Genomic DNA, 27,502 nt, shown 5'->3' on the forward strand with positions numbered 1-27,502 from the left:
GGTACCTCAAAGTACCGCTAATGATGGCTCATGGTAAGGGGTTGCATCTCCATCCTCCCACGGCGCTTACATTGCTTTGGTGGTTATTTTAGATGGTAGACGACACAGAGAGGAACTTACGTCAGTAGTCGGTATCTCCGGGCATTTGAGACTTTTTGCTTGGAAAAATTGATCAAAGATTTTGATCAAAATACTTTCGCTTCCGATATATCAGAAGCAGATTCTCCATTAATTGTTAGACATTTGCATATTCTCGGATTGGATGATGTTTCAAGCGTAACCATGCCAATTGTATAGCTCCTTCACTTATGCTACGTAGAGCCCTATCGATGAAATGTTCAGTAATTTTCTGCCACCAGAAGAAATTCTCCCGTATAGAGATCATGAGATCGAAGTTTGACTTACCAGAAACGTAAAAAATCTGTGTGTAGACGGCATTGAACGTGTCCGTGTATACCTCGGCCGGCAGGTAGATGGTAAGGAGTCGCTGGATGTGGAACGGCGCCCAGCAGATAAAAAACGCCACCACCACAGCAACTGCAACGAGAGAAAGAAAAAGCAGTTGTAAGCAACAGTGAGATATTTTGGATTCGTGAAACATCGGTACATCATCATCACTATCATCATCATCATCACTCCCCTTAATCGCTGTAAAAACTGCTAGTTGTCGCGTGAAGCATTTGTGTGACAATTTCTTCAGGTCGCGTAAGTGTGACAACTCGTCACCACAGTCGGAGAGACTACTATGACACACCATTCATCTATATTTGTTCTATAAACACAAACTCCTATGACACATTCCAGATATATGCCTTCCTTGCTTAAAGAAACACTCCCATGGCACAAAACGTCTTCTTTGTCCACACAATGAACTGACACTCCTATGACACCCAATATTTCTATCCCTTCTACACACAGAGCTTCTAAGCCACTCATTCCTTCTATAGCCTTCCATAAACAGAGACTCAAATGCGTCTATATTTCTTCTATAAGCAAACACTCCTCTGACACACAATTCTTCTATATTCAGTCGATAAACAGTACACCATCCGATGATTTTCGTCATCTATATTGTTTGTTCAGTTTATACTTCTTTTTAATTTCGCTCGCATCAGCAACCGCAAATTCAGCGGCGACTCTCCCCAAACAGCCATTGAATCTATCTTTTCTTCTCATCAACCAAACAAAGGGTCGTAGTTTTCTTTAGACGTGTCATTTGATAATGTGTTGTCTGTAAAGAAATGCTAAACTAAGATAAGACGATTATCATCGTCGTCTTTAGCTTTAGATAGGGGATCCGCCACACATCGGGGGTGAACTGCTGAGCAGCAATACGCGGCAATATGGTAAGCAGGAAAGTGTCAACAGAGGTTCGCACTTGCTGAAAACAATACGTTGGCTTCATTCGAAATGCTATATAGCAATTCCAAAGCTTCTTACCCTAAGAATATTGGATACCAATGAAACGAGACGGTCGCACAAACGATATTGAGTGATGTCAGGCTGTTTAAACATAATCCATCCGATGAATTTGGCAGCAAAACAATATTGTATGGACGTATAATGTTACCGTCAACATAACTTTTTCAACCTAATTACCCAAGAACAAAGTATTGTATTTGAAAATCGTGATTCAACTGAGAAGAAGGTGGTCCCCCGTTCAATGTCAGTAGACAGGTAGATTAAATTACCAGAAGTTGTATGCAGAGGCAACGCGTGTAAACAATTTGTTTACCCTATCGTGTTTGCGTCTTGTAATGAGAGTACATTTCAATGGCGCCGTGGAAACCTACGTTTGACAATAGGATTATTCAGTACGATTTGGATATGCTGGGCCCGGAAGATGGCCTGAGACCGCGGGTTTACATAGAGCTGTACACTATATACGGACACGCAGGTGAGAGGTGGTTTCATGGTCGTGAAGCCATTTTTCGTCGGCATGCAGCTCTAATCCCGGCCTAATGGATTGTACAATGATAGCATTTTTTTTTCAACCTTTATATGTATTAACATACATTCTAACAAAAGACAAATCTAGAATTACGGTTAATTTGAGACAATTGCTATCGCGTTTTGAAAACTTTTAAACGAGTTTCACGCATTAGTTGCCATAGATTCTGAAGCGAGCGACTCGTGATAATTTCTGGCTTCAATTAAAAGTTCTTGAAACCGGTAAGAGCTGACGTACGAACTCCGATAAAGAATCATATGACTTCGACGCTATTTACTCCATCACAAAACCATGACTTCTGCCTTGTTTCCCTAATGGACAAAAAGTTATGTATTCAAATAAAAATGCCATATTTCTCAAAAGTAAAATCCATTACCAGTGTTTCGTATTCTTTTGACATTGTAATGGGCGTGAACTGACAAAGGAAGTATCATCACTTCGGAAAGAACCTTTAGTACTATTGTTAGATGACACTTTGTCTGCACCCGATAAGTACACGAATATATTGTCTTTTTTAGTCGACGGATCGCAAATGTATGTTACATGTACGTTACAAATACAAGCCACAGTGGTAATTGAGAGTTGCACGAGAATTAAGTTGCCTCGACCAATATAACATACCATATGGTGTTTATACGTTACCGACTAGTCAAATCGCAAGGGCTATTATAAAGTAGCTCGAGTAGTAGTCTCTCTCATCCCTAGATACCACATGGCGTCATGTTTCAAATGCTACTTTAGCCGCAGGGGCAATTAGAGTTGCACGAGAAATCAGTTGCCTCCACCAGACTTGCATACTATATCAGGGTGCAATTAGAATTATCGCTTCTCTCCCTCGATGACGACCAATTGTTGTCACAAGTAATGTTCGGGCGGTAGTTGATAAAGCTTGGAATCAGTGAAACCTTGGAACCAGTGATAAACCTTGGAATCGGTCCTAAAAATGCATAAAAACATGAAATAATGCCATTCGAACCTAACGTGGTTACGAATCAACATTTGGAGCTTATTCTTACATGATCAGATCGGAATTTTATGGTAATTTAGAAATCTGTCGCATATCCGATTCAATAGTCTGTATTTTAGAACAACCCAGTTGTACCTCGCCTCCAGTGTACAGTACTGATCTCCCAAATATGGGAAGACACGCCCACCACACACCCATAATATGAACCAATAGCGCTCCGCTTATAAATACGCCACCACCACGCGGGGCCTATTTGAACTACGGATCGGTCTGTTCATACAGGGTGATACAGAGAAAATTGGGGGCCTGTCATGCATTATGCATGTATAAGGTTGACGACTATGTCTAGGCCTAATTGTCTATGATTGACTGATATTTTATAACAAACGATGAATAAAAGAAGCCTAGTCATGTATGTTTATTACCGAAGTTTGCGGATGAAAATTTCCTTCGCCGTGAGCGATTTCTTACATCTTCCAGTACGCATCGAGGGATGCAGAGATCTTTGTGACGTCACCAGTTCTAAGCGGTTTTTTTATTCACGTGTGTGTTTGTCCTATGATCTCGTGCATCTAGTACCGAGCATAATACTTTATCGTCTATGGAATACAAAACAATCATAAAAACTAATTTTTGCTTCCATTGAAGAGAAATAAAATATTTTAACGACCACAGCGCATTGCCAATTGATGACGTCATCCTCCACATTAAAAATGTTGGCTTCTGAACTAACTGGCAAATTGCTATCAATAAAGTCAGCTGGGACGAGACTGTCAGTTGGGAGGGTATAAATCGTGGAAGGAACGCACCCGATTTCCCGCGCTATTTGCACAGTGATTCCATGGTTTACATTGAATATTCCAAGGTTTATCAGTGTTTCCAAGGTTTCACTAATTCCATACTTTATCAACTACCTGTTCGGGCCGCATTGAGAAATTTACATAATTCCTCACCAGATCTAATGAAAACATTTACATACGGCAATGAGAGAAGATGTGTAGTTGCGCGTACATGTACATGTAGATTGGTGATGCTATTTTGCGGCATTGTGAGGACGTCATCGGATGGTTAAAGGCCCTCGGCAACGATATTTAAGCAATCCCTTGTTCAGTAATCTCACTTTGTCATCCTTTCCTCTGCCTATTGGCAGATTGGAGGAAGGTCATTCGCCTTTTGCGAAATTTTTCCTCTACTGTGACAATGACCACCTGGCACTAGCCGAGGGTTCTGTAGCAGGAGCAATTTTGGTCGCCTTCCTCCCCAGTAAACGTGACAAAATTGACATTGACTTTGCCAACAGCGTTATGTGGCAATGTCGATTGGCATCTCATATGAATACTGTGGCCACAGCTCATTTTGTACTGAACAACCTCCTCCATGTAGCTCTTAACGTTTGCCCACCCAGTGGGAGGAAGACAAAAAGTACACTACGGGCTGTAAAAATATTACCTATGCACACTATGCATCATAAATCACGACGCAAATGACAGAATTAAGGTTTCACGTTTACGACCATCGAAATTATCATTGAAAAGTATATTGTCATGTTCGGCACGCAGATTGTCACTTAACTGTCTCAAAAACAAAATGATACAAAAGAAATCCCACCTTAAGGTTGACCATAGGTACCATCATTTCGTCTAGAACTTGAAATCCTCAAGCAAGTAGAACTCCTTTAAATTTGAAATAAGGTGTTTTTGATTTATAAAGTGAATGCCAATTTCAAGGTTGGGAGTCTGCTCTCTCGAAAACAAAGAACTGACTTCCACCCTTGAAATTGGCATTCGATTCGTTCTAAAAGAGTTGTAACTGCTTTAGGATTTCAAATTCTAGCAAAGTGGTGGTACCTTTGGTCAACCCTTAAAATTGCTGGCGGTTGTTACGTGAGTTGACGATGACCAACAAGCAATGGATGGCCTCGAAGTTATGTTCTGTCGTTTGGTCAATCGAGGAATCAGTGACCATGGCTGCAGGCAATACAATCTGCGTTGTAATGTAACCACAGCATTCTCTGCATTGTATCGTCAGCTAGTGGAATAACAAAGCAGCGATTAACGCAGTACATGTACTTGCTGTTTGTGACTATCAACGAAAACGTTGGTTTTAAACCATATCTATACCAAGCTATGGTTAAGAGAGATATCAATGATAATGGAATAGTGGATTAGCTAATCCAGTAGTTGTCGCAAATATTTGAGTTCTGTTTGGCTGTTAGTCGCTTTTAGGAACATTTGCTCCGACCTAACAACGGAAATGCTAGTTTTACAACATAAATATATAACAAAGGAATAAACAGTACTAGCACCAGGTCAATTGACAATATATGTGCTCTATCTAGTATACCACGACTGTGAGAGATGCCAATACTAATGTTGATCATCTGATATTATACAAAGTGAGTGTTATTTGATGACCACGTATTAAACGAATGGGCAGATGGAAGGCGGTGTTTGCGTGTAACCCAAGATTAATCTGCTCTCAAGGCGACTAATTCAATCATCAATAATCAGGAGAATGTCTGATGAGGCGATCAGGCCCTCGGTATAGTAATAATCTCCACGGTGTTGTATCATGGTGTGGTCACCCGCTAACTATCAATAGAAAAGGCCGCTGGGAATCATTGCTGTTTTGCAGTCGGCTGACCACTCTTTACTGCTGCGTCTGTGAACATGCTCAGAAACCGCTTGGTAACACCATTGGTATCACAATCTACGGGTCCGTCACTGGTATTTCTGCAACTGAATCTTGTATTGGCTTATTTTTAGTGGCAGTGGTTGCTTTAAGGCGTTGACCATAGAAACCACCATTTTGGCTAAAACTTTAAATCTTAAAGCAATTAGAACTCTTCAAAAATGAAGTGATGCCTATTTTAAGGGCGGGAGTTAGTTCTCTGGAAAACAAAGAACTGACTCCCACCCTTGAATTTGACATTCAGTTCATTTTGAAAGAGTCCTAATTGCTTTCGGATTTCAAGTTCTAGCCAAAATGGTGGTACCCAACGTCAACAATCCATTAGATAATCATCATTGTTCCGACCTCTTACCCACGCCCCTTCTCGTTTGGTCTGGTGCGTAATGTGATTTTACCTCTCACTTCGATCCCTCCAACGACTTCCCTTTGTGAGGAAGGGTGCTTTTGATAATGACAATGCTCACACCTCCTCACTGAATGATTTCTTTCACTGCTCTTGTTACTTGATCTGACAACCAGCTACATGTAATGATCAAATTTTCCCAGGGCATGTCTGAAACCAGGTGAGGATTTGTGAAGACTACCAAAAATACTGCTAACACTATCGATGAAACCTTCTTCAAAGATAGCCATGAAACACTTGACGCATTCGAAAAAAAGTAATTTGGGGAAAACGAACGCAATATTTCTTTATGAAGGGAAAGGGCCGTTGGCTGGACTTCGTCCATCGATATCCGATATGTATATGATATCATCTTAGCTTTTTTTAACAGGGTGAGCTTGGAGGGTTCAATTACCTGTACCCCCATATGGTTCTGAGGGCATGCGCCTTTTTCTACTTGTGAAACCCAATATTGCCACATGCCACTCTTTTATTACACTTGGCTGGAGTAACAGAAGGAGTTGGAGGGTGGGTTGGCATCATTTTGAATAATGAATAGGCAGATGTGTCAAACACTCCTTTCGGAAAAGTGGATTACTAGAGTGGGAAGGGATCATCTAACAGGAAGCTCAGATTCAACTTAAACACCAACTCTAGCATTCGGCGCATTGACCCGGCGTCATACTGATCAGAATCCCTGCCAAACTCCTGATCTTCTCCGAAATCCCGCGCTCATTGCCTGAATGAGGTCCCCAGCGCTAAACGACCACGGTGACTCTCGAGAGACACATTCACAGACTCGGATAAAGCCTTTTCCTTTAAGCACATTTTCATTAATCTTCCACAGATCTCTGAAAGTATGATTGACATTGACATCGTTTGATCTTGTAACTTCTTCGCATTCCCTTAAACGTAAATTTCATTATGAAATCACATTTCTGCACTCAGGAAGAGGAGTAAAGGTAAAAGCAAATGGTTTGGATTGGGACTTTGAAGTCTGTTTCTGATAGTATTTATAAGAGACAACGAAATTTAGCATGGCTGGACATCCTCAGACTACATCTACCAAGTGTGTGATAATTGCTGTCGATATTGTCAACCTAAAACAAAAAAGAAAGGCCCTGTAACTACATAGCTTTTCGTAACCTTTACATGAATGCTTGATACATCCACAAAGATTGATACACCCATGTCATGGCATTTTTCTCAGACATGTCATGTATCTTCTTGTCAATGTGCACTTAATTACCTTTAATCGTGTCCTGCGATTAGAGGGCTGGTTGAACATGGCATGTTTGATAAGTCTATCAGGAGATGGTGGGCAGGATAATGCATTATTGAAGGACAGGTACGTTGAGTGAGGTTTACCACGAACATCACTGGCACGTACGTCGTTAATATTGATAGTGCTCAGAACAGGCTCAGTCAGGATCGGAAGGGCATGCATGATGGAGCAGTGACTACAACAAAGGAGAAGGGAGTCGCGTTTACAGATAAAATTAGTCGGCTTGTATAGCTTTAACTCGTTGCACCTTTGCCGATATTTACATAACAGTACCAGACGTGTCAACGTGATGAAGACCGACCTTATAGTGTATATCTACATACACATGGAATCGATGTACAAAGTCAACAATGTTGAAATTTACATGTATAGTATTCAATGTGTACAGGTATATAATAAACACAATTGAAAAATCTCAAAAACGAACGACGTCGAGCATAAGAGGTTTTAATTCTACACTGTCTATAACTAAATGGTTGTTTTGCAAGGCGTGCAAGTGCTTAAGGGATTTGAAGAAAATATTACCGGTAAGAAGTAAACAACTCGGAAAAACTGCACCGAGAAGTTCGAGAACCGGGATATGAAATTAAGAAAATATGATGCTCTTGTTATCAAATATCCAGTGAGTGCATGGTTACCACGATTAATGTTGTACATGTATTTCATAATTTCTTACCTTCGCCGGTGGCTGAAAGGTATGTTCGTTATTCTGGCACAGTACTGCCGTCATCAGCTAAGAACTCTACGTGGCTAATCAAACATATATGAAAATAAAACCCGATAAAAGCAGAGTTTTGGCTGCAATTTTTTTTGTTATTCTTCTTTGTGCTGCCGTTATCAAAGAAGAACTCCATGCGGCTTTGAACTACTTTTTTGGGTGGAAGCGGAAACCTTTGAATTTTTAAAACCGACTGATCCCGCGAAAAGAAGCAACAGTCGTTGACCTCGCTCGTCCTTTGAAGCTACAGAGAGAGTGAATTAACTGTCACATCTCTGAAACTAATAGCGACATGCGCGAAATTGAAAACCTCTCTTGGAACCACGAGGCCAATAAGTACAGATGAAGATTTGGCATGGCGATGCTAAATGCACCTAGAAAGTGGTCGGCTCTTCTGACGCCGTGTTGTTTTTATAAAGCTTTATATCCAATGTTACTTCGCCATTATAAATATGTTTCCAGGCACCCTGGCTCGTTACAGATGACACAGTTGGTAAGACTACTATGAGTCTGAGTGATACCTCAAAATGTCACTACTGGGAAACATCGAAAAGCATCGGGAAGGGAAAAAGAGGAAAAAATAGAGTCACGTGCCTAAGCAGGCTTGAAGGGTCTTACGAGTACCGGTCTGCCCGTGTCTGGTGTCGGGGATTTTGCGGCCTCTTTCCCTATCACGTGACATTGGCATATCTTCTTTGTGGTCTAAAGAGAAACAGAGAAGAACCCGATAAATGTTAATGTCAACAATTTTAACCGAAAGGAAGAACTCGCTCTATTGACGCAGTTGCCAGATTTTTTTAATTTCGCCAAATGACCTGAAAGCGACGCCAAAAGCGACAAGCGACACCACGAGGAAGTCCATGTGAGGAATTACCCGCAGGATATGCATACGAATAACAAAAGTTTCATCCAAGAATGGTGAGCTACAGGACAGACTGGCGGACAGAACTTTTTTTGTTATCATACAGCTTTATAGAAAATCCCGAAGGCATCGGAGCAGTTAACGCAAGCGATGACAACAAGCAGTGGCGCAGGTAATGCCAACAGGAAAACTTTCATCTTCTTCAAGCAATTACTAAGCAATATCATCTTTTTGTGCTTCAAGGTTGGTGAGTTGAACGCCTTCACACTTTTTGTCGTATCTGCGCAGTAGCTGATTCATTTTGTGAAAACATAAACCACGACTGACTATGGGAGGTAATGATGTCATTGTGAAGACGGCCTGCTTCATAACAACCCCTGGGCTGAATATCATAAACGACCAGCACGACCAGTGCTTAAGCCTTCTTGGCAGAACCCCATGGCAGAGCCCTCGAGGTTCCGCTAACTTAGCGGAGGAGAAGCGGCGACTAAGCCTAATGGAGTGAACTTGGCGACACACCTTAAGATGACGGTGGTTTAGGGGCCGTCAAACACCGTTAGCACATAGCGGAGCTACCATCAACCTCTTTGACATCTTCGCCCCTCACAGGCTACAAACAAAAGACGGCGATTCCTAGGCTCTTGCTGTCGAGGCAACCTTAACCGCTTACCGAAATTTACATTTCTAGGATGTATAGTCTCCCTGTCACGCATGCGATGAGTCTAGTAATATCACATCATGATCATGTCTTGAACGCTTCAAAAAGAAATAAAGGGTGCAACATATCTTGTTGCATCTTCTCTTTAATACTCAATGCACGAAAGCGATGAAAAAGATTACGAAATGTCGACATTTTCAGTTTTGCATATTTTTTACACTATAAGCCTTAAGATGCCAGTTTTGGTATTATTCGGATTGAGATCTTTTTCTCACTTCTCGAGTTCCTAAATTTCTTTCTCGTCTGTTGACGTAATCATGTTTTGTACAGTGATTTTAGACGCCATATTGTTCTTTGTAGTTCACCAATAAAGGTTACCATTTATAAATGTGTAGGATGATTTTGCACATATGCTGATGCATCTCAGAGTTGTCCTGTCCACACAAACTGTCGCATTGCGCAAGTGCCCACATAGCAACAATCTGCGCTATTTTGACTTGACAGGTCGAAGTCTTAGATAGTAAATAACGGAGACGATAAACGAGGAATCACCAAACCAAACGCGTGTGCTACATAAGAATCAATCACCAGAGGAATGTGTGACAGGCACCTATCAAAATAAAAATGATCACTAAAAATCAATAGTTTTTCATTAAAGACAAGGAATATCGATGGCGTCTGGATATTGGAACTGAGACTGTGCATGGAATGCGTATTGGAAGGGTAACCCTTTGTTAATCTCTCAGAAAAAAGTTAGGTGAGTGGGTGTTCGTTACTTGGCTCAGTCATCCCAAAGACGTCTGTTTGTCCCTGTGCCCAGCCGAAAAACGTGCCTCGGGACAAGATAACTCATGCGTTTACCTCCCGAAGCTATTTACGACCTCATATTCCAGTATCCCCATGATCCAAACTAACGAAGCTCTTCGTAAACAAAACTGTCACCAAGTGATTCTACTTAATGCGCTTTCATTTAGACCTTTCATTCGAAGATGATATCTCTATCATTAGAGTGGTGGCAGGCTTGATTTAATTTCTCGCTGAGTACTTGTCAGGGATAATCTATAACATCAGGCTGATGTCACTCTAGCAATGTAAGCTTCAGGGATAGCGTCAAATGCGAGATTTTCAGTATCCATTGCTTTTATTTGTTGTTTAGCTATATGTAGATCGAAAGGTAGCACGAATCTTTTCTGATGTGAGAAGTTAAGAGGTGCTGAATCATCCACCTCGCCAAGCTTTGAGTAAATATATTTCATATGTTAACATTGCTGATGTTAATCGTTAGTGTTTTGGAAAAGAAATATAGTTCTTCCTCGATCAGCTTCTACCTGAGTTCTCAGTTCTGCAACAAAATTTCCTAACACCACGGACTACAGAGGCTTCTGCTTAATAATTTCTCTTTCTCAATCTCTGCCCCGAATATCATTTATAAATCATGCCACACACCAAGTTAATAAGCCATCTGCCATATAATTGTTTCTGAAAAAGATCTATTACGGTAATATCGGCGAATGCCTTTAAGCTATTGCTGAAGAAACGGAGCAGGGATCATTTTCGTCAATTATATCCCATCTTTCGTTTTTACTTTCAGAATCAAGACTTCATATAGCTAAAAAACTACCTTATACATCTACTCCACGCAAAGAAAAAGACCAGACAGTATACATTACTCATATAAAAACGGTGGTTCTAATGCTTATGGTATTTTTTTGCATAAGAGCATATAAGCTGCAGTTTTCTTGGACGAATAATGCAGTGCATGAAATGACAATTATTGGCGTTTTGTTGATTTCCTTATATGTTGACTTGGTTCGTATTGAAGACGTCAGAATCTTTTGTGTTGCGAAATACTTTGGCTTTGAATTCGAGAAAAAAAGTTCACTTCTGATACCGTTGTTGAGCATTGCAATGAAAGAAACTTCAAATCAACAACAAAGTAATCCTTTTACATCTATGTGTGTAACCTCTGGAGTGTCGTCTGCAGGCAAGTTTTTCAATTCGCACAAAGTAAGCGTCAAAGTACAAAGTACAGGTATCTGTGGTGTCATTAAATCATGGCCAATTCATGTACGCGATACTCCTTAATCAATGTTTATACAGGTACATGTACTTAGCTTATCAGAATCTTCCTTTGAATTTGTTAAAAGATTCAAACTTTATGGAAGAATCGGGGAAATTTTCGAAAACATTCGCCGATAAAAAACTTTAATTTACTGTACTTGTCGTAATTCGTCGTTTGTAGCCCTTTGTATGCTTGCGAATCCTGCCTAGTGTGGAGTTGGGACGAGAAATTAAGGATACGCATACTGCATTTTACTTAGCATATCCACATTCTTCAGCTGTCCAACTATCCTCTTTCCATCATCTTATTAATGTTGCAGAGTATAACGCGGATCTCACTAGGAGAGACCCAAGTTGCTTTTCGAAGACACGAATGACTAGAAAAAACGTTTGACATTTCATAACTCATCTCTAAATTGGTACATCCATGGGCGCATATTCCAAGTCATGTCCTGCGAATTCCTAGACATGTGAAAAGATGTAATCGTGCGTATGTCATCCGTTGACGCGATACCAGTACAGAAGAAATCATAAGGAAAAAGATAACCACAAACCGATGTATATGACTAATCACCAACAGTATTTCTCGTCTGGTTACTTATTGAATAAAAGCTTGATCAAATGCTGACAAAGTCTCCACCGATACCTGATTACATGATTGCACGGACCCGCAATGGGGTGGCTTCTTTTCCGACCAGCGCTCTTTCTTTACCAGCAGTTTGCAAAGCTGGTTGTCGAAGTAGAAAACGGGCGGACGGTGAGCTGTGAAGCCGACCGGCTAATGTGCCGACAGGAAGAAACAAAAATGCATCAGGAAAATCCGATGGGCATTTTTCATCCAAAGTATACTTGTACGATTTGATAAAATGCACTAACTCTCCCTCTCGTTAAAAATAACGAATTGATTGTTGAAATTTTCAGATCGTTTTCAGGCAGAGACTATCTTCAAACTAACTGATTTCATTATTAAGTTTAAAATCTTAAAATGAACTATCAATCATTCGGGCTTAAATATGTAAGGCAATGAATGACGCGCATTCCCCAAGATTAATGTTATCATGAGAATATCATAAATACGGAACCAAACCGATCGAGATAAATCCCGTTTAGGTCTATATGTAGATTGGCCTGCCGTGTGAACGCGCACCAATGTGATCTGGTCTGGTCTGGTTCGTTGTGGTCAAAAAAGTGGACCATTCTAACTTTTGTTAATACTTTTTGCGTCGTGTATTAACACGGTACATATTTTGGAGACTACATCACTCATGGGGATTTACGGGCCTTATGGCGCAGGGTCGACCCTGCATGACCCTAAAACCATTTCTCTGCGAAACAGATCTAGAAGCGTCGTTATAGAAAAAAGGAAACGCATTTTTTTTATCGGGTATACACTCTGTTCGCCCACGAATGTATGAAAATAATTGTGCAAAACTTTGTCTCATATATATTTTCATATTTTTATCCTCGTGACTTACGTACATCAAGAAGAAAAGGTAACAAAATGCCTGCCTCTATCCGTTGTCTTCTAATCTCAAAGGAAAACGTAAATCTAGCAGGAACGTGATGAAGAAACTAGCAAGAAAATTGCACAATGCACCATCCCTTCTTTCGTTAGTCTCGCGCACAAATTTGATGCTTTGCCTTTCATGCCTTTGTCTGCCGTTTACCACATAGCAATCAGAGATTATGGTAAGGCTATACTAGTATCTATAAGACACAATGATATTCTTTTCGTTAAGACTACATGGAAAATGAAAACTACCATCAGAGAATAAATCTTTCTGAAACCCTACGAATAAATAGAATAATTTTTGTAAAAGCGTCAAATGGTATAAATCACTAGTGTTCAGGATTTATTTGTCTGGCAAACAATTCGCGCTTTGAATATATGACCTTGATATTCAACCTCAGACTACGAAAATTCATAAAAGCATCATTAGTGATACAATGTTTGAGAAATACCGTTAATGAAAATGTATGTGTCTTCTTTATGTTGACAAGAAATGGTATTGCTCGCGTTTTGCTCAATAAAGAAACTTGATAAAATGACTCAAAAGGGAAACCATATGAAATGACTCAATAGAGAAAACTTCATCACGAAAGAAATTTCATAGAATTACTTTAAAAAGTAACTCCATAAAACGACTCAAAAAGGAAACTCCATGAAACGACTCAAAAAAGAAATTTCATAAAATTACTTTAAAAAGTAACTCCATAAAACGACTCAAAAAGGAAACTCCATGAAACGACTCAAAAAAGAAATTTAATGTGAAGACTTGAAAAAGACAACTTCATAAAGTGACTCAAAAACTTTATAAAATGACTAATCAAAAAAGTAAGCGTCATAAAAGGACTCAAAAAGAAATCTTCATAAGTTTTAATGAGGATAAAAACAACACCAATAAGCTTGTATTTAATTGTGGTATGAAACAGAATATCACTGTCATTGCCTCTTTCGTTATCCGCATTTCTAATAATATAAAAAGCACGATTCAGCAAGAGACGAACGAAAACAATGAGTTATTGAAACGGCTGTCGCTTGTATTAAGTCATCTATGAGCGATGACCATGTTATTATAGTTTGAATGATGTATATTGGTGAAGAAAATAATGCAATACAATGCTCATTTGCGGAGTTGAACTCTATAAGGATGGATATACTGGTACATTATACTTTTAGATAAAGTATGTTGCAAGACATGGGAAAAATACGGTGGCTGGGAAAGGACATCATGCAATTTTATTTTTTCTAAATAGTCTCGAAATTCCGACTTTTTTTCTCATAATGCAATTTTATGCACCTTTCCAATAAGCATTTTAAAGATATTTCACCCACTTGCCCGCGTATTAGCCTGACGCATGCCCAAGCCTAACTTACTAGTAGGGAGATCCAGTACCGATACCAGTGTATCACGGCCATGACTCATGCATAGCATCATGGCGTCGAAACCCAAATGCAATATTTACAGGATTTTTCCGTGCACGGTACGATGTAGGTGTTTAACATGATAGCATATTGGGAAAAAGAGGAAGCTAAAAGAAAATGATCACGGCCGACATGAGTCATGATCTTCTAAAAATTGCTCCTGTCAACCTCCCCCCAAAAATCACCAAAAAAGGCTTTTCTTACTTTGTAAATCAAGTCCAAAATTAGATTAAGAAAAAAGAAGAAGTCGGCTGTTCACACAGTAGCTCAAAAATACATGGACATTTATACTTTTGAAAAAGCCTCTAGTATATTGATACAATGAATTGAACACAGATCCAGCCTTCTCTCACATGGTTCACTGAGGTTGTCTCATCTTCATCTGTCAAATCATTAGTTCTCTCTCGAACGAATTGCGGGGAATCTTTCATGAGGTCGTTCCTCTGCGATGGCATGATTTAGTCTTCCAAATAAGCTCCAATGTCGAGCCCCTCTGGGCGACTATACGCTTGTGTCTCGCCTTCAGCTTGTAGTCGTACATATCAATTAGAGATCTGATATTCAAAGGTCAAACCTCATCACTCAGACAAGCGGTGCCGGGTTTCTGACCCCGGAAGCCATAATGTGGCATTGTTTACATGGACAGTTTCGTAACAAATAACGAGATTGTCCACGTAAACAATGCCACACTGGTGCCCATTGTCGTTGGGATTATAAATGCGTACTCCTCCTACACGTATTTCGAACTCCTCTTAGTCTCATTACTACGGTGGCTGGGAAATAAGGACATCATGCAATTTCTTTTTCTCAAAATAATCTCGGAATTCCGACTTTTTACAATGTCCTACACGTCTTGTCAGTCACTGCGGCTGAGCCGTCAACACACACATTTTCATTCAACTTTCCTTTTCACATTTCGTGCCAATTAAATCATGTAAGTCAGTACCGTATAGGTGCAAACATGTTGTTTTGAGAGCAACTAAGTAAATATATATTAACCAAAATTATTGCGTGACAGGAGTTTAAGCCTCGATTTCGTTAGTCAGAATTCCGAGATAAAAAGTTGGAATTCCGAGATAAAAAGTCGGAATTCCGAAATTATTTTGAAAAAAATAAAATTGCATGATGTCCTTTCCCAGCCATTGCACATCACAGAGACTGACTCCGTTCTTCTTTTCATTATTCTGAAAAATATTTCGCGCTTTTCTTGGCGCCGCTGGTACAATAAATCGGAAAACTACGTATCAGTGTAAATAGCTAGTTGCCCTGACGATAAGACATAAACTCGGTGTCTACCTAATCTATGTCGGCTGTGCTTTATGAGATGATCTTTCGCTTATATGTAGCATCCGCGTGATATCATGATCATCTGCGACCTCTGAGGGATATTTCAAACAGATATTCAATGCTTTCATTTCGAAGTCAAAGGCGGTCTTGAAGAAAAGTTTTTTCGTGAAGATTTTCGTAATGCCCTTGATAATTATATTTGATGGCACAATTTCTCTCGACGCTGAAGTGCTCTCAAAGACATGGCTTGATTGCTCACGAGAATCTATGTAAACTCTATCAGGCTATATATTGTGTATTCTTACTCTAAATGTCATTTCGAACGACGATAAAGCGGGTTATAACCAAGATACTGTCTCGCCATGTCAATCCCTGGTGCACATAATGTTCACCATCATACTCGATATGATAAATATTAAAGAATCTCTCAATTAACTTGACTACAGAATGGCTGCAACTTCATCCCGTGATTTCTATCAGCAAGCAATCACTGATCAATTGCGTAGTCGTAATGGTCTGTTAAACGACCTCCTCAACCGATGAAATAATCACTCAAGATAGGTTTAGGACCAGGTCAACCTTGGTTGACGACAGATTATTTGCGAATTCCTCAGTTGTTCATTTCATGAGCCAATGCACTTGAGTAGCGAAAGCCTGGACTATACAATGTATACACATACTATGTGACTGTACATTCAGTTGAGGATGGCAATGCTCAGATGCACAGCGTGTTGGTCTTAGTTACATTGGACAGAAAATAACTCGAGGACGGGATTTCTCGACGAGGCAGAATAATTTCTCCTCGGCAGGAAGTTGCCTTCCTTTTGGAGCAAATGACAGAAAAGTCAATTCATTTTGATGTCGAGCACTGCAAACTAACCATGCTCCGTTCGCCAATTGCAACCGATGCCGACCAAGATCTGGAAATAATTGTTAGGTGAAGTGAGAAGAATGGTGTTTCAAATTGCGAATCGCTTCAAATTTTTAGCGAAATAACACTCTACCAACTTAAAAGACGCACAGACGGAAAGAATCCCGCTGTAGAATCTTTGAGGTTTGGCACCCTTCCTACTCCCACTCCGATTTCATCTTCAATATTGAATTATAGTTATCAAGTGAAATATTCGATTCGATTTAATTGACGGACGTTTTCATATTGATATTCCACCTGCATTTTGTCCACTGCACCTATCTTTAACCTGACACCTCTATGCAGAAATAAGAAATCGAACCAATAAAAATCTCGGACTTCATTCACGGAATCACTGCATGTTAAATTTACTCATTCCGAAGTGATTCCATCTCTCTTAAGGCAAATCAGTCATTCTTGCGGTCAAAAGCTTGGGTGATTCTATGGTCATTAATCCGTCTCTCAAAGGTTTGCTTCAAACGATGTCACTTAACTCAATAGATACGACATAAGAGGAAGGCAAAATGTAGTCGAGCATACCAACATGCGAGTAATGATGTCTCAGGTCGAAAGATGAGCGGTATCTCATATGAGCTGGTGGCCAGGATTTCTGGCAGTGTTTAGCACTGATAAAGAGTTAATAGTGGTGGAGTTTGAATAATGACAGTTCGATCGTCAGCTCACTGTTACATCTGTAGCAAATGTTGGTTTGTTGGGTCAGAAGGATGGGAGGGGTTTAAAAGACTGAAAATTCAAGACAGTTTTTTTCTTCAGTTGCAACGCGACAGATGAGACATCAGATCGATGACGTCACACGTCGGTCAAATCGGATGTCAATCTTATACTTCTGCATTTGGGTCTTGCCCCAGCTTTTAGGTAGAGATAAAAAAAGTGTTTGATTCCTTGCTTCAAAACATTGAGTCGCAGACACTAGCAGAAATGTGTTCGCTGAGAGCTAATGGATGCACCGACCTTTTACTAATTTCAGATAATATGTAACTGTCATTTCTCCGCGTCTTTGTTGGAATAGCAGTTTAGTGTCTGCGCATCATGGGAAACTCCCCAGGTTATCATTGTGTAGAAACATATTTGTCTATTAAGAAAACAACATAGAAACGTAACACAAAAGGCAACATCGCGGTGAAAGTGGCAAAACAAAACCCGTGCCCGAAATAAAAAAAACAGAAGAGACGTACTTTCTGGTACATTCTGGGCGAAAACTCGACGCCGCAGTATTAGAGTTCTGTTCGACCTGGTTCGATAGCTTTGATGATGCCTGATATTTGTCATAAAGAGTAGTGATGTCTTTCTAAAGTATACACCAAGTGTAGGTTGGTTGCTAATAATCAAGGTCGTATCAAAATGCACACCTCGTAGGCCACACTTGAATATCAAATGTCTTCCACATACGGATCGAGCCATGCACTCTTAGAGATAACGGTTTTTGAGGTTTTGGAAAATCTTTAATGGTTTTTCGGGCAACACAAATGTGCTATGTTTTGTTTGCTGAAGAGTTCATCACAACCAATCCTGTAAACTTTAATTATCAATTAAAAATTGAGTGGCAGCTTCCGGTTGTTGCTTGAAACTAGATTCAAAACTTGATTACTTAACTGACAAAGACAATATAATAGTAAAGAAGCCGGAAATTAAATGAACGAACCTTATATTACCATCAAGCTTCAAAGAAACCGTAATTGAGTGATATCATGAAGGTGGCACAATAGTGATATAATGTTCTTCAACAAGGATTCTTTTCCAAAGTGGTTGCTCGTCAGTTTTGATTTAAGGTATTCGCTTAAAGAAAATCTTTGCGCATCAATGTTGATCTTCAGCTTCGTCTTCTGAGAAAAATCTTCAAAAGGTAAGACCCATTTGAAGTTTAAAAACTTCAAATGGGTCTTGCTAAAATAAGTGATTATTCTTGCTAGTATAAGACTGATAACGTCTCAGACAAGATAAGCAGTCAATTTCACATGATTACTTTGGTATAAAGCAACGATCAACGGTTTTATGGGATGAGTGGGAAAAAAAATCGTGTTGGCATTTTCGCTAGTGAAAATAATGCCAAGAAGTTAGTGCTCAAATCAAAGATGAGATACACCCGTCTATTCAACATTATAAAATGTCATCTAAGAAAAACATAGAAACCGTCTACTAACGTTGAAGTTATCTTCAGTTGCTCAGTGAGATGTCTCCACTGGTACGGAGAGGCTGCATCACTGGCGCCCGAAACAAGTTGGTGGCAAGATGAGAAGAGGCCGGACATGTGTAAGATGGCTTGCTGCAGTGACCTTTCCCGTTATGAGGAACTTGAGGCTTTGGGACTAGATTTATGCAATATTTATGTCTTGATGCATTTACACCCAGTGACCATGATAGAAAACAGGTTATTTTAGTACGAATAGCCAACAATAATAGGATGCTGTATCGATAGCTGCAAATCGATATAAAAGGTAGAAAAAAATCAATGCGCTCACCAGTCACACCCTTAGTTATAAATGAACCGAAAGGTATGGGTATGGTGACAGAAGCCAAAGGATCAGTGTACTGAAAATCGTGATAATAACTATCATCGTGATAATCTCGGAGTCGCTTCTGTAGCAAACATGTATCACAGTCTTTCTAAACCTTATTCGTTCTTTCATAAAACGGTTGAGGCGAGCGATGTCGCTTCTGGCCTTTAAACAGCTGTATACATATATACCAGTATTTTTATAAAGGGTTCATATAAAATACACATTGTGCTTTTTGTAAGTCATGGTTTATTGTGATGTCATAAAGGTAAATATCCAATTTTTATCTCAACATAACACACTCCTAAAAATGTTAAGTTGCAAAAGACACACATGACTTACGCAGACAGACACAGTAGTTCAAAGCGAATTATTGGTAAACATTTTCTAATACGACAAAAGAAAAACCTTAGTGTACCAAACAAATCCTTTGGTAGAGATGTTATTTATTAAGTCGCTTTTATCACGTCTCCAGCGGAAACAAGATTCCCTGATCTAGGCTGCTGAAATCATTTCAACGCAAGTCTTTGTTGGGGTGCTGCTACCATGGGGTCCCCTGTCAAATCTTAATAAAGGCTCTCAAAAGAATGTGTTCAGTCGAAAGACGACGGAACAGGTATTGAAAAGAAATAATTACTCCCTGCTTATGCGACTTTATCTGCGTCATTTCATACGTTAATTAAAGAAGGGCAGCTTTTATGCCTTTATATTACACAGCTTCCGTTTGCGAGAATTTCATGACATTCAAATCTTAATTACTTGCCCTAGTTAGCACTATTTGCGTCAATTCCATGTGAACAGAATGAGGCGGACAAAATGCTATCTACATGTGAGACACGATAGTCACGGAATACAACTTCCTTAAAAAAGACTTGCCTTTCACGAAATCTACATACAAACACGACCAACTCTTAACTCACCATCCTAAGGCATTCAGTTACACTTCAAAGAATTTAAACGCTAATCAGTTTGCCTGTTGATTTTGTCTTTAATTCGCCTCGAACACTTTGAAAAGAAACCAACCATCATCTTCAAAGAGACTTTGCATAGGAAAGTAAACTCAGCCAAACGCATTCGAAGAAATTGTGTGATTTTCTTTGTCAAGACAAGACCTCTCTGATGCAGTAGCATTTAATTGATATCGTCAGGCACACAAAGAGAACGAAAAGAGAGATGGCCTTTTATCAAGGACAAGTGGAACTTACAAACCGATAGTTGACCAATAGAGTTCTGCTAGTTCTGTCACTGATACGCAGCCCGAACTTGACTTGCTCGTTCTGTATAAAATACTATTTTGCCGTTCATTCAAACATCTTTCAAAATTCTATTTCACTAAATTTACCGTCGTGCAAAGTTTTTTACATGCCACTCCCACAAAACAGCGCTGTTAGTCTCCCCAGTGGCTACAACATGTTTCTGAGGGCAAAAACACGCAGTGTTTCCAGTAATTGCTCGAAAAAAGGAAACGCACTCAGTTGGACGTTTCGTGACAAAACTCCAAGCGACAACTGGTCAATGCATTCGCTGTACAAATCATCAGTCCTAATTGCTGTTCACGCCTGTCACGTGAGAGCCTGAAGTATTTCATTATTTTGTCATTTCCGGCGACTTTGAATAGTTATCCTGCGGAAAGTGCGAGGTTGCTGCATGCGGCCTGTTGTTGGTGAATGGTAGCTGAAGGTTGTGCTGAGCGGGGATAGATTTGAAGTGGATTTCGTTTACAGGTTATGCTTCACTCAACACGTTTTTTTTTGCTAAGCAGCATGGCCTTATTTATTTCCTGGTGAGCATCGAAAGCTTGTCGGTCGATTGGGTATGACCAAAACCTCATTACTTCAAGTAACTTGAAGTAATGAGATTTTGGTGTGACCAGTTTAGCTCTGTCGTAAAGTTGCAGTTCAGTTTGAATGATACCCTCTTTAAAAGGATATAGTGGTTATTCAAACCGACTTTGCAGGCAACTGTATATAGAGCCCTTTAATATCCGGATGGGTTTGGTAAATGTCTATGAAAATGACTCAAGCTATAAAACAACTTTACGAAAGTTCAAGATATTGCCATGGAAAATATGAAAATATTCGGCTGTTCAGATAGTTCGTAGCCTTTGGAAGCGATTGGTATGGCACTACACTTGATGAATCTGGCATGACGCTAGTCTCTAACGAACTAATGCCGCAATGGCGCGCCACCTCCAGAATCTAAGCCATCTGACGATGCCATTAATACTCTGCTGCTTCTGCCATCCCTCCTCTGTGCCACAGCCCTGACAACCTAAATCAGTTTAAATGTCTCCTGATTAGAAGAGAGAGCTAAAAGGGAGATATAACACCTTGATTAGGTGGTGAGGAAACTGAGCCTCGAGCGCAATTAAGGATTGCATTGCTGCCTTGGCGAAGGTGCCGGTGTTGTTCATCAGATCGGGCGGCTGACTTCCTCAGAACTTTTTGAGTTAAGGTGAAAATATTTTGCTTCACTAATTCAAATCTTCTTGCGCAATACTGCAGTAAATTAATGGTTTCAGGGTAAATTATAGGCTGCATGCGAATGTATGCCTTTGATTGGTCAAAAGAAAATATTCCAAACTTTGAACATGATATCGGTTTAGTCTACATGTAACGAACAGATCTTCTGTTAGAACTAAGAATCACCAGAACTCCATTTTTGCCGTGCTTAAAGTGGGCAAAGCTTTGAATGTCGTTTGATTTTATAGATTCCCGTGCAGCCAGAAGTTTGCCCTGAATCTATAACCATTTTGCAAGATACCACCTGTCGATTTGATTAGTGAAGTCGCTATAGTTTCACCTTAAGCAGATTGATGTTGCCGCTTGTGAAGAGAGATCGATACCGGCGTCATGCTAATGTTCCTTCAGAAATGAATGAATGCAATTGCTTGAGGTGCAAAGCAAATTGATTCCTCTCGTCATAGCATGAGTTAGCAAATCCGGCAATCATTTGGCATGAAAGAAACGTGGCTCCATGTCAGCATCGACAACTTTATACCACTCACGATTTGCATAAGTATGGTAAGTCTATGCCAAGACCATCCGGGCTTCAAATGGCCTTAAACTGATGTCAATGTCTTACATGCAGGGGTCGGGATGCCCCAGGAGTGTACATGTTCACAACGGCATCTAAACAGCGACATTACTACTATAACAACGCATGGAAGTATACCCGGTATCTTAAGGAAACCCTAGATTCTTCGATTCAGCTTCTTATTAAAGCAACTCTTATCTAACTATACCGTGACGGTTATCATTACGAGATAGCTGAAATCATCATGCAATAGAATGTGCTTTGTCGATTTAGTAGAACAATTAATCACGAGACCGAGAACGTATGTTTTTTTTTATATTGGAAGGTTTGAGAATTGGCAAGAGTCACTCTGCGGATGTAATCAACTTGATCCAGAGGGCAAATGGCGCAGATATTGCCTTCCTGTCTTTTATGAAAGAAAACGCAATAGCATCACAAGATGCCAGGTGTCACTTCCCCTACCCTATTGATTCCTTAACAAAAAGCCTTTCAGTCAGTCAGTGAGAGCTGTGTCATGTCAGTTTTGTCACGTCTGCGTGGAATCCCTGGGATAGTCATCGGATGAGATAACACGCTTCTATCCGCCTTGTAGGACAATAGGATAGTCAACCCCTAATGTCACATTTCCAATACAAGGTATATTCAGGTTATGCGAACTACATCAGTAATAAGCCAGGCGTTGGCGGAACGTTCAGATGATCTGCTGAACGGCTCATCAGAACCGGGGCTTATCCTGGATTCTGTAGTATTAAGCGACTCTTTGTTCTGTTTGTTATACACTATTTTACATGATTGTTGAATATATTTAGATTAAAGAAATACAGTAATGCGTTTAGTTGAGGGCTAAGCGTCAGCTGGGAAATAATGATTATAGCAACACATTAGGCAATGTGTGCCAAAAGTGTGTGCCAAAAGTGCCAATGATGAATCGATTCATCATTGGCACTTGGTCTTTTGAAAATGGTAATGATTTTGGTACACCCTTTCGAAGCCAGGTCAAGATTTACAGCCTCTGGAGGGGCAAACCTAACGTTAAACTGGGTATCGGCTGATGGTCTTATCTCACTTTATTAGAACCAACAGCTTATATCCAGCGCGCGGCGTACATGGTAGCAGAGCGCACATCGTTACATGGTAGCAGCGCGCGGCGTTAAGAGATTCTGATCTTAGAGATAGGGCCATTGTCCGCTAAGACCTCGTAATTGCCAAGTCCGTGTTCTTGGCTATTTACATTTGATACTTCCCGTCTGAAGGAGCTTCCTCTCTTTTCAATCCCCGAAATGCCAGCCATTCTGTTATATTTTGTGTAATTATCATGTAAGCTGCCTAGCTATCCTTTTCTTTGTACTTAATAACTCCAGGATGGCCTTCGACAACTCGATATATATACATAAAGCTTAGGTTATGTCGCCAGCAAGTGATTTGTAAACTATAAAAACAATAACACGGATTGACAATCCAGTCATTTATTTAACAAGGATTTTTTATTTTTCTTAAAATTGCAGAAAGGTGCATGGGTTCGCCGGCATGATTGCATGGGACGGCGCCTTACTCCCTGTATTAACGACATCTCGACATTGCTGCTGCGAATGCTTTAGTCTCAAGAGAAGCATTTAGATAAGAAAACATTTATCTTGAAATAGTTTTTAGAAACCCTCTGATTGAGCTCTCAATAGTACAATGTTCCTTTTGATAACACAGCCATCCGAGTCTACTGCATACCTAATTGCCAATTAAAGAAAAGCGTAGACATGACTCAGCCACCTTGTCATTTACGAAACCTTCGAAATTGGCTCGTGTTTCGTAATCATTTTAATTCGGAGGGATTCGATAAAATCAATTAGGTTTCATTCTTTAAATTGATAAGAACAATGGGGACAAGTTGCAGAACAAAAAATGTTTTCTCGTTCGGGCTGTTAATATATTTTAAAATTGATTGAGACGATTTTTTAAAATCGTGTTCCTTCCACTTTGAATATCTTAAAAGATATAGAAAGAATAATCGAAGATTAACTACAAGGCTTCACTTCAAAAGTGATGCGTTGAAACACTTCAGATGCAGCTTTAATATCGCAGCAATATTTTAAAATGCAATTCATTCTTGATCTGCACAGTTTAGAATATTCCGACAGGAAAAAAGAAGATTTGTGTTAGCAGTTTACGAGATGGTTCTAAAGATTTTTTTAATTATATAATTTTATTCCCTTCATGCAGGCTTGCGTATATTCCACTTGGTAAATTTTGTTGTTAATGTGATTTCCATGGGGTTTTTGGTAAAATTCAAATGTATTAGCACATGAGTCACAAGGTGTGTCTTTAAAATGCGAGCAATAATATGTCCGAGCATTAGCACGCCTTTGTACTAGATCGTGATTGGCTTCCACAGCTTCGATTCACTCTTCAGTCTATTCTAATTTCTATATTTCATTTCACAGAATTTACTTAAAGAATGCAGAGAATTTCACTGTCTCTGAACTAAAATCTGTCAGAACACCAGAGACTGAGCTGGGCTCTGTATTTATCATTGGGCGTAACCGTAGCAGAGCCTCCAGGGTTGAACTTAACTATTACGCACCTAACACGCCGCAGGTGTGACATTTTAACGGAATACAAAACAAGACACTGGCATAAAATACAACCAATTTAATCCAAGTGTTTCTTTAGAATGTTTCACTCACTCTCAAGGCCAGAATTATAAGAAAGTGTTTTCCTTTTAATCTAATACGACAAGATTAAGAATTTGAAGCCTGCAGCTGTTGCTGGCGATGATCAGGACCAGATCATTCACGGGTGCGAGCGGCACTTGGGCACGGAAGCATATCGCATTGCAAATCCCCGCGAGCAGCTTGGGATTGATATGATCACACTGCGTGAAGAAATAGCTATAGCTACGGGAAAACTATGGCTTGCTAGAATTCCTAAAGACTAGTCTTTATTTATTCTTGCTAATAGTTACCTTCAATTAATCTATCTGCAGACTTTTCGTTTTTTTAGAAGACGTGCAATGGTAATTTGCATTGCCCAGAAAATGGAAAATAAACCCACCGGGAATGTTATAAAAAAATGCATCTCCGACTTTGCCAAAGTATTGAAAATGTGCAGCCTGAGCCTCAATGCAGCGTATACGTTTGTTTCTATGCGCGGATAGATTAACAGGCAATTTGGTATCTAAGAAAATTCATATACGAAATGTATCACATTCTTTCCAAGCGCTACCGTGCCTGGTGCTAAAGTACGCAAGGAGCATTTTACGAAGAAGGATGGCCACCGCAATCTGTTGATCTTAGTTTAAAGACGATAATTCTTGCCACCGCATCCCCTACGACTGCTGGGACGAGCATTATCCCCTCGTCTGGATGCTGACTGTTCCTCAAGTGTTATCTCAGCAGAACGTTATTGGTGCCTGAACTAAACGGACTTTCAATAATGGAGGGATTTGCATTCAACGGTGCCCGTGCCCAGGTGAATAAGAGATGCGAGATATAACTCGCCTGGTACATGTATACATTGTACCACTGTGAGAGGTTCAAAATGTTCCCACTAAAAAAATCATTTTCGAATGGCACCCGCTCAGTTATAAAAGCTTAAGTAATACAACGTTTTTGTGTTGATAATCGGAACCATTCTCCAAAGAAGACATATTATTCAAGCATATTCAACCATAGTAGACTCATCAGGAGCGTATCATACCAGCGTAAAGACCAATTACAAAATAACAATTCTGCTGGTCCATTATCTGAGCTCCGATTCTGACTGTCTGTTTATATTGATTTATCTATATCTAAATAATTGGACATGAAAAGGGAGAAAGATGACCAGTTATTGATTACTGCAGTTGATTATCGAAGCAATCTTGTCCTTCGATTTCTCCGGTTCTGTCAATCAATCAGAGGATCTGTCACAAATGGTTGACTAAACACTGCAGGTCATTGCTTCTTAGATAGGCTCTTATTTTGGAATGGAGATTTCGCTACAGCCGCTCCCCACCCTCTCCCCATAAACATGGACACCCTAGGAATCTCCCAAATGTACTGCGTTGTCCGGAAATCGGAAATCGCACCAGCAATTCCGACTCAAAACAGTAATTCTGTCTCCTCCTCTCGTTTTGCAAGCCATTTCCCGGTGGTCCAAACATACCACTTGTCTTCGCAAATCTTACTTGAGGCACCAGATAGGCAAGCAAAAGATGATGTATCGCCAAAGCGAATGTTACAATCAACCTGACAAATGGCAGCGGAACTATTTGCAATCATATCATGACAGGTACAGGTGATGTATTGAGTGGTACAGTAGGTGCAATGTTTCTCCTTTGTACTATGCTATCAATCCGTTTTACACTGCCAGATATCGGCGAAATTCCAGGGACGACAATCTCGCCAAGATGTCGACACCTTCTCGCATAGTCGGCTGTCACCACGCCCGTTGTATCCCATTTTGCGCTGTTTGTATGTGTTGATATGACTGAAGTGGCGGCTCTGGAAAACTCTCTGGCCCTTCTCCTTCCAACATGTCCATCAGCCCTACCAGTCCCCTCCGTGTCATGGCTCCTGTTTGCAGTTGAGTGGCCAACTGTTGTTTTTTTTGTTTTTGCTGAAACAAGTACGAATTGGTGACGCCATTGGCCTATGAAAGAGTGTCTTTGCTCACGGATAATATAATATTTCAACATCATTGATTAGAAATGAGCGGAAGTTGATTTTAGCTATATCTCAAGGACTCTGAACACTAAATCGCCTCTGAAAAACCCAAAGTAAGCCGTTCTAATAATCATTCACTTGGGCTCACGTGAGGACCAATATTTGGTAGCAGTGACACTACGTGTACGACATATCAGGAAATTTCATTCTGCCTTTTCCTTAATTAGCCGGCCGACGTGATTTGCTGGAAATTTGTTTCTTCTGATATTTTGAGGTTTTGCCATGAAACATCTGTGGTACGGAAGGCACTGTCGGGCTCATTATGGTCCAGCTATAGCAAGACCAGTAGAATATTCGTCTCATTGCCTTTAAAGCCAGTAAAACCCGTATAGAATCAGCCAAGTTATCAATACCTGACGTGCATGAGCTACACAGTGTCAAGAAGGAGAAGACGAGCCTCTGGCTATTACCTTGAATAATTTTGATCCTGTTTCGACCAACGTTGGTGACGAGAAGGAAAGACATGACCGACAAGTCCGACAAGACACATATCAAACCCAACTGTTCTATTCAGGTGTGACCCAAGCCAAGTTCCACTGATATTTGAATCCAGCA

At 40.0% G+C, this 27,502-nt stretch overlaps 1 protein-coding gene across 2 annotated transcripts in view; it reads right to left on the reverse strand.

The window, feature by feature from the left end:
* Positions 1 to 27,502, reverse strand: part of LOC135488159 (pyrokinin-1 receptor-like) — a 94,658-nt gene that overhangs the window by 2,188 nt on the left and 64,968 nt on the right. For both annotated transcript variants that reach the window (XM_064772633.1, XM_064772634.1), the window contains exon 3: positions 406 to 537. In XM_064772633.1, coding sequence (XP_064628703.1) covers positions 406 to 537 — 132 coding nt within the window. The remainder of the gene's footprint in view (positions 1 to 405; positions 538 to 27,502) is intronic.

Source organism: Lineus longissimus, chromosome 5, assembly GCF_910592395.1.
Source record: "Lineus longissimus chromosome 5, tnLinLong1.2, whole genome shotgun sequence".
NCBI lineage: Eukaryota > Metazoa > Nemertea > Pilidiophora > Heteronemertea > Lineidae > Lineus > Lineus longissimus.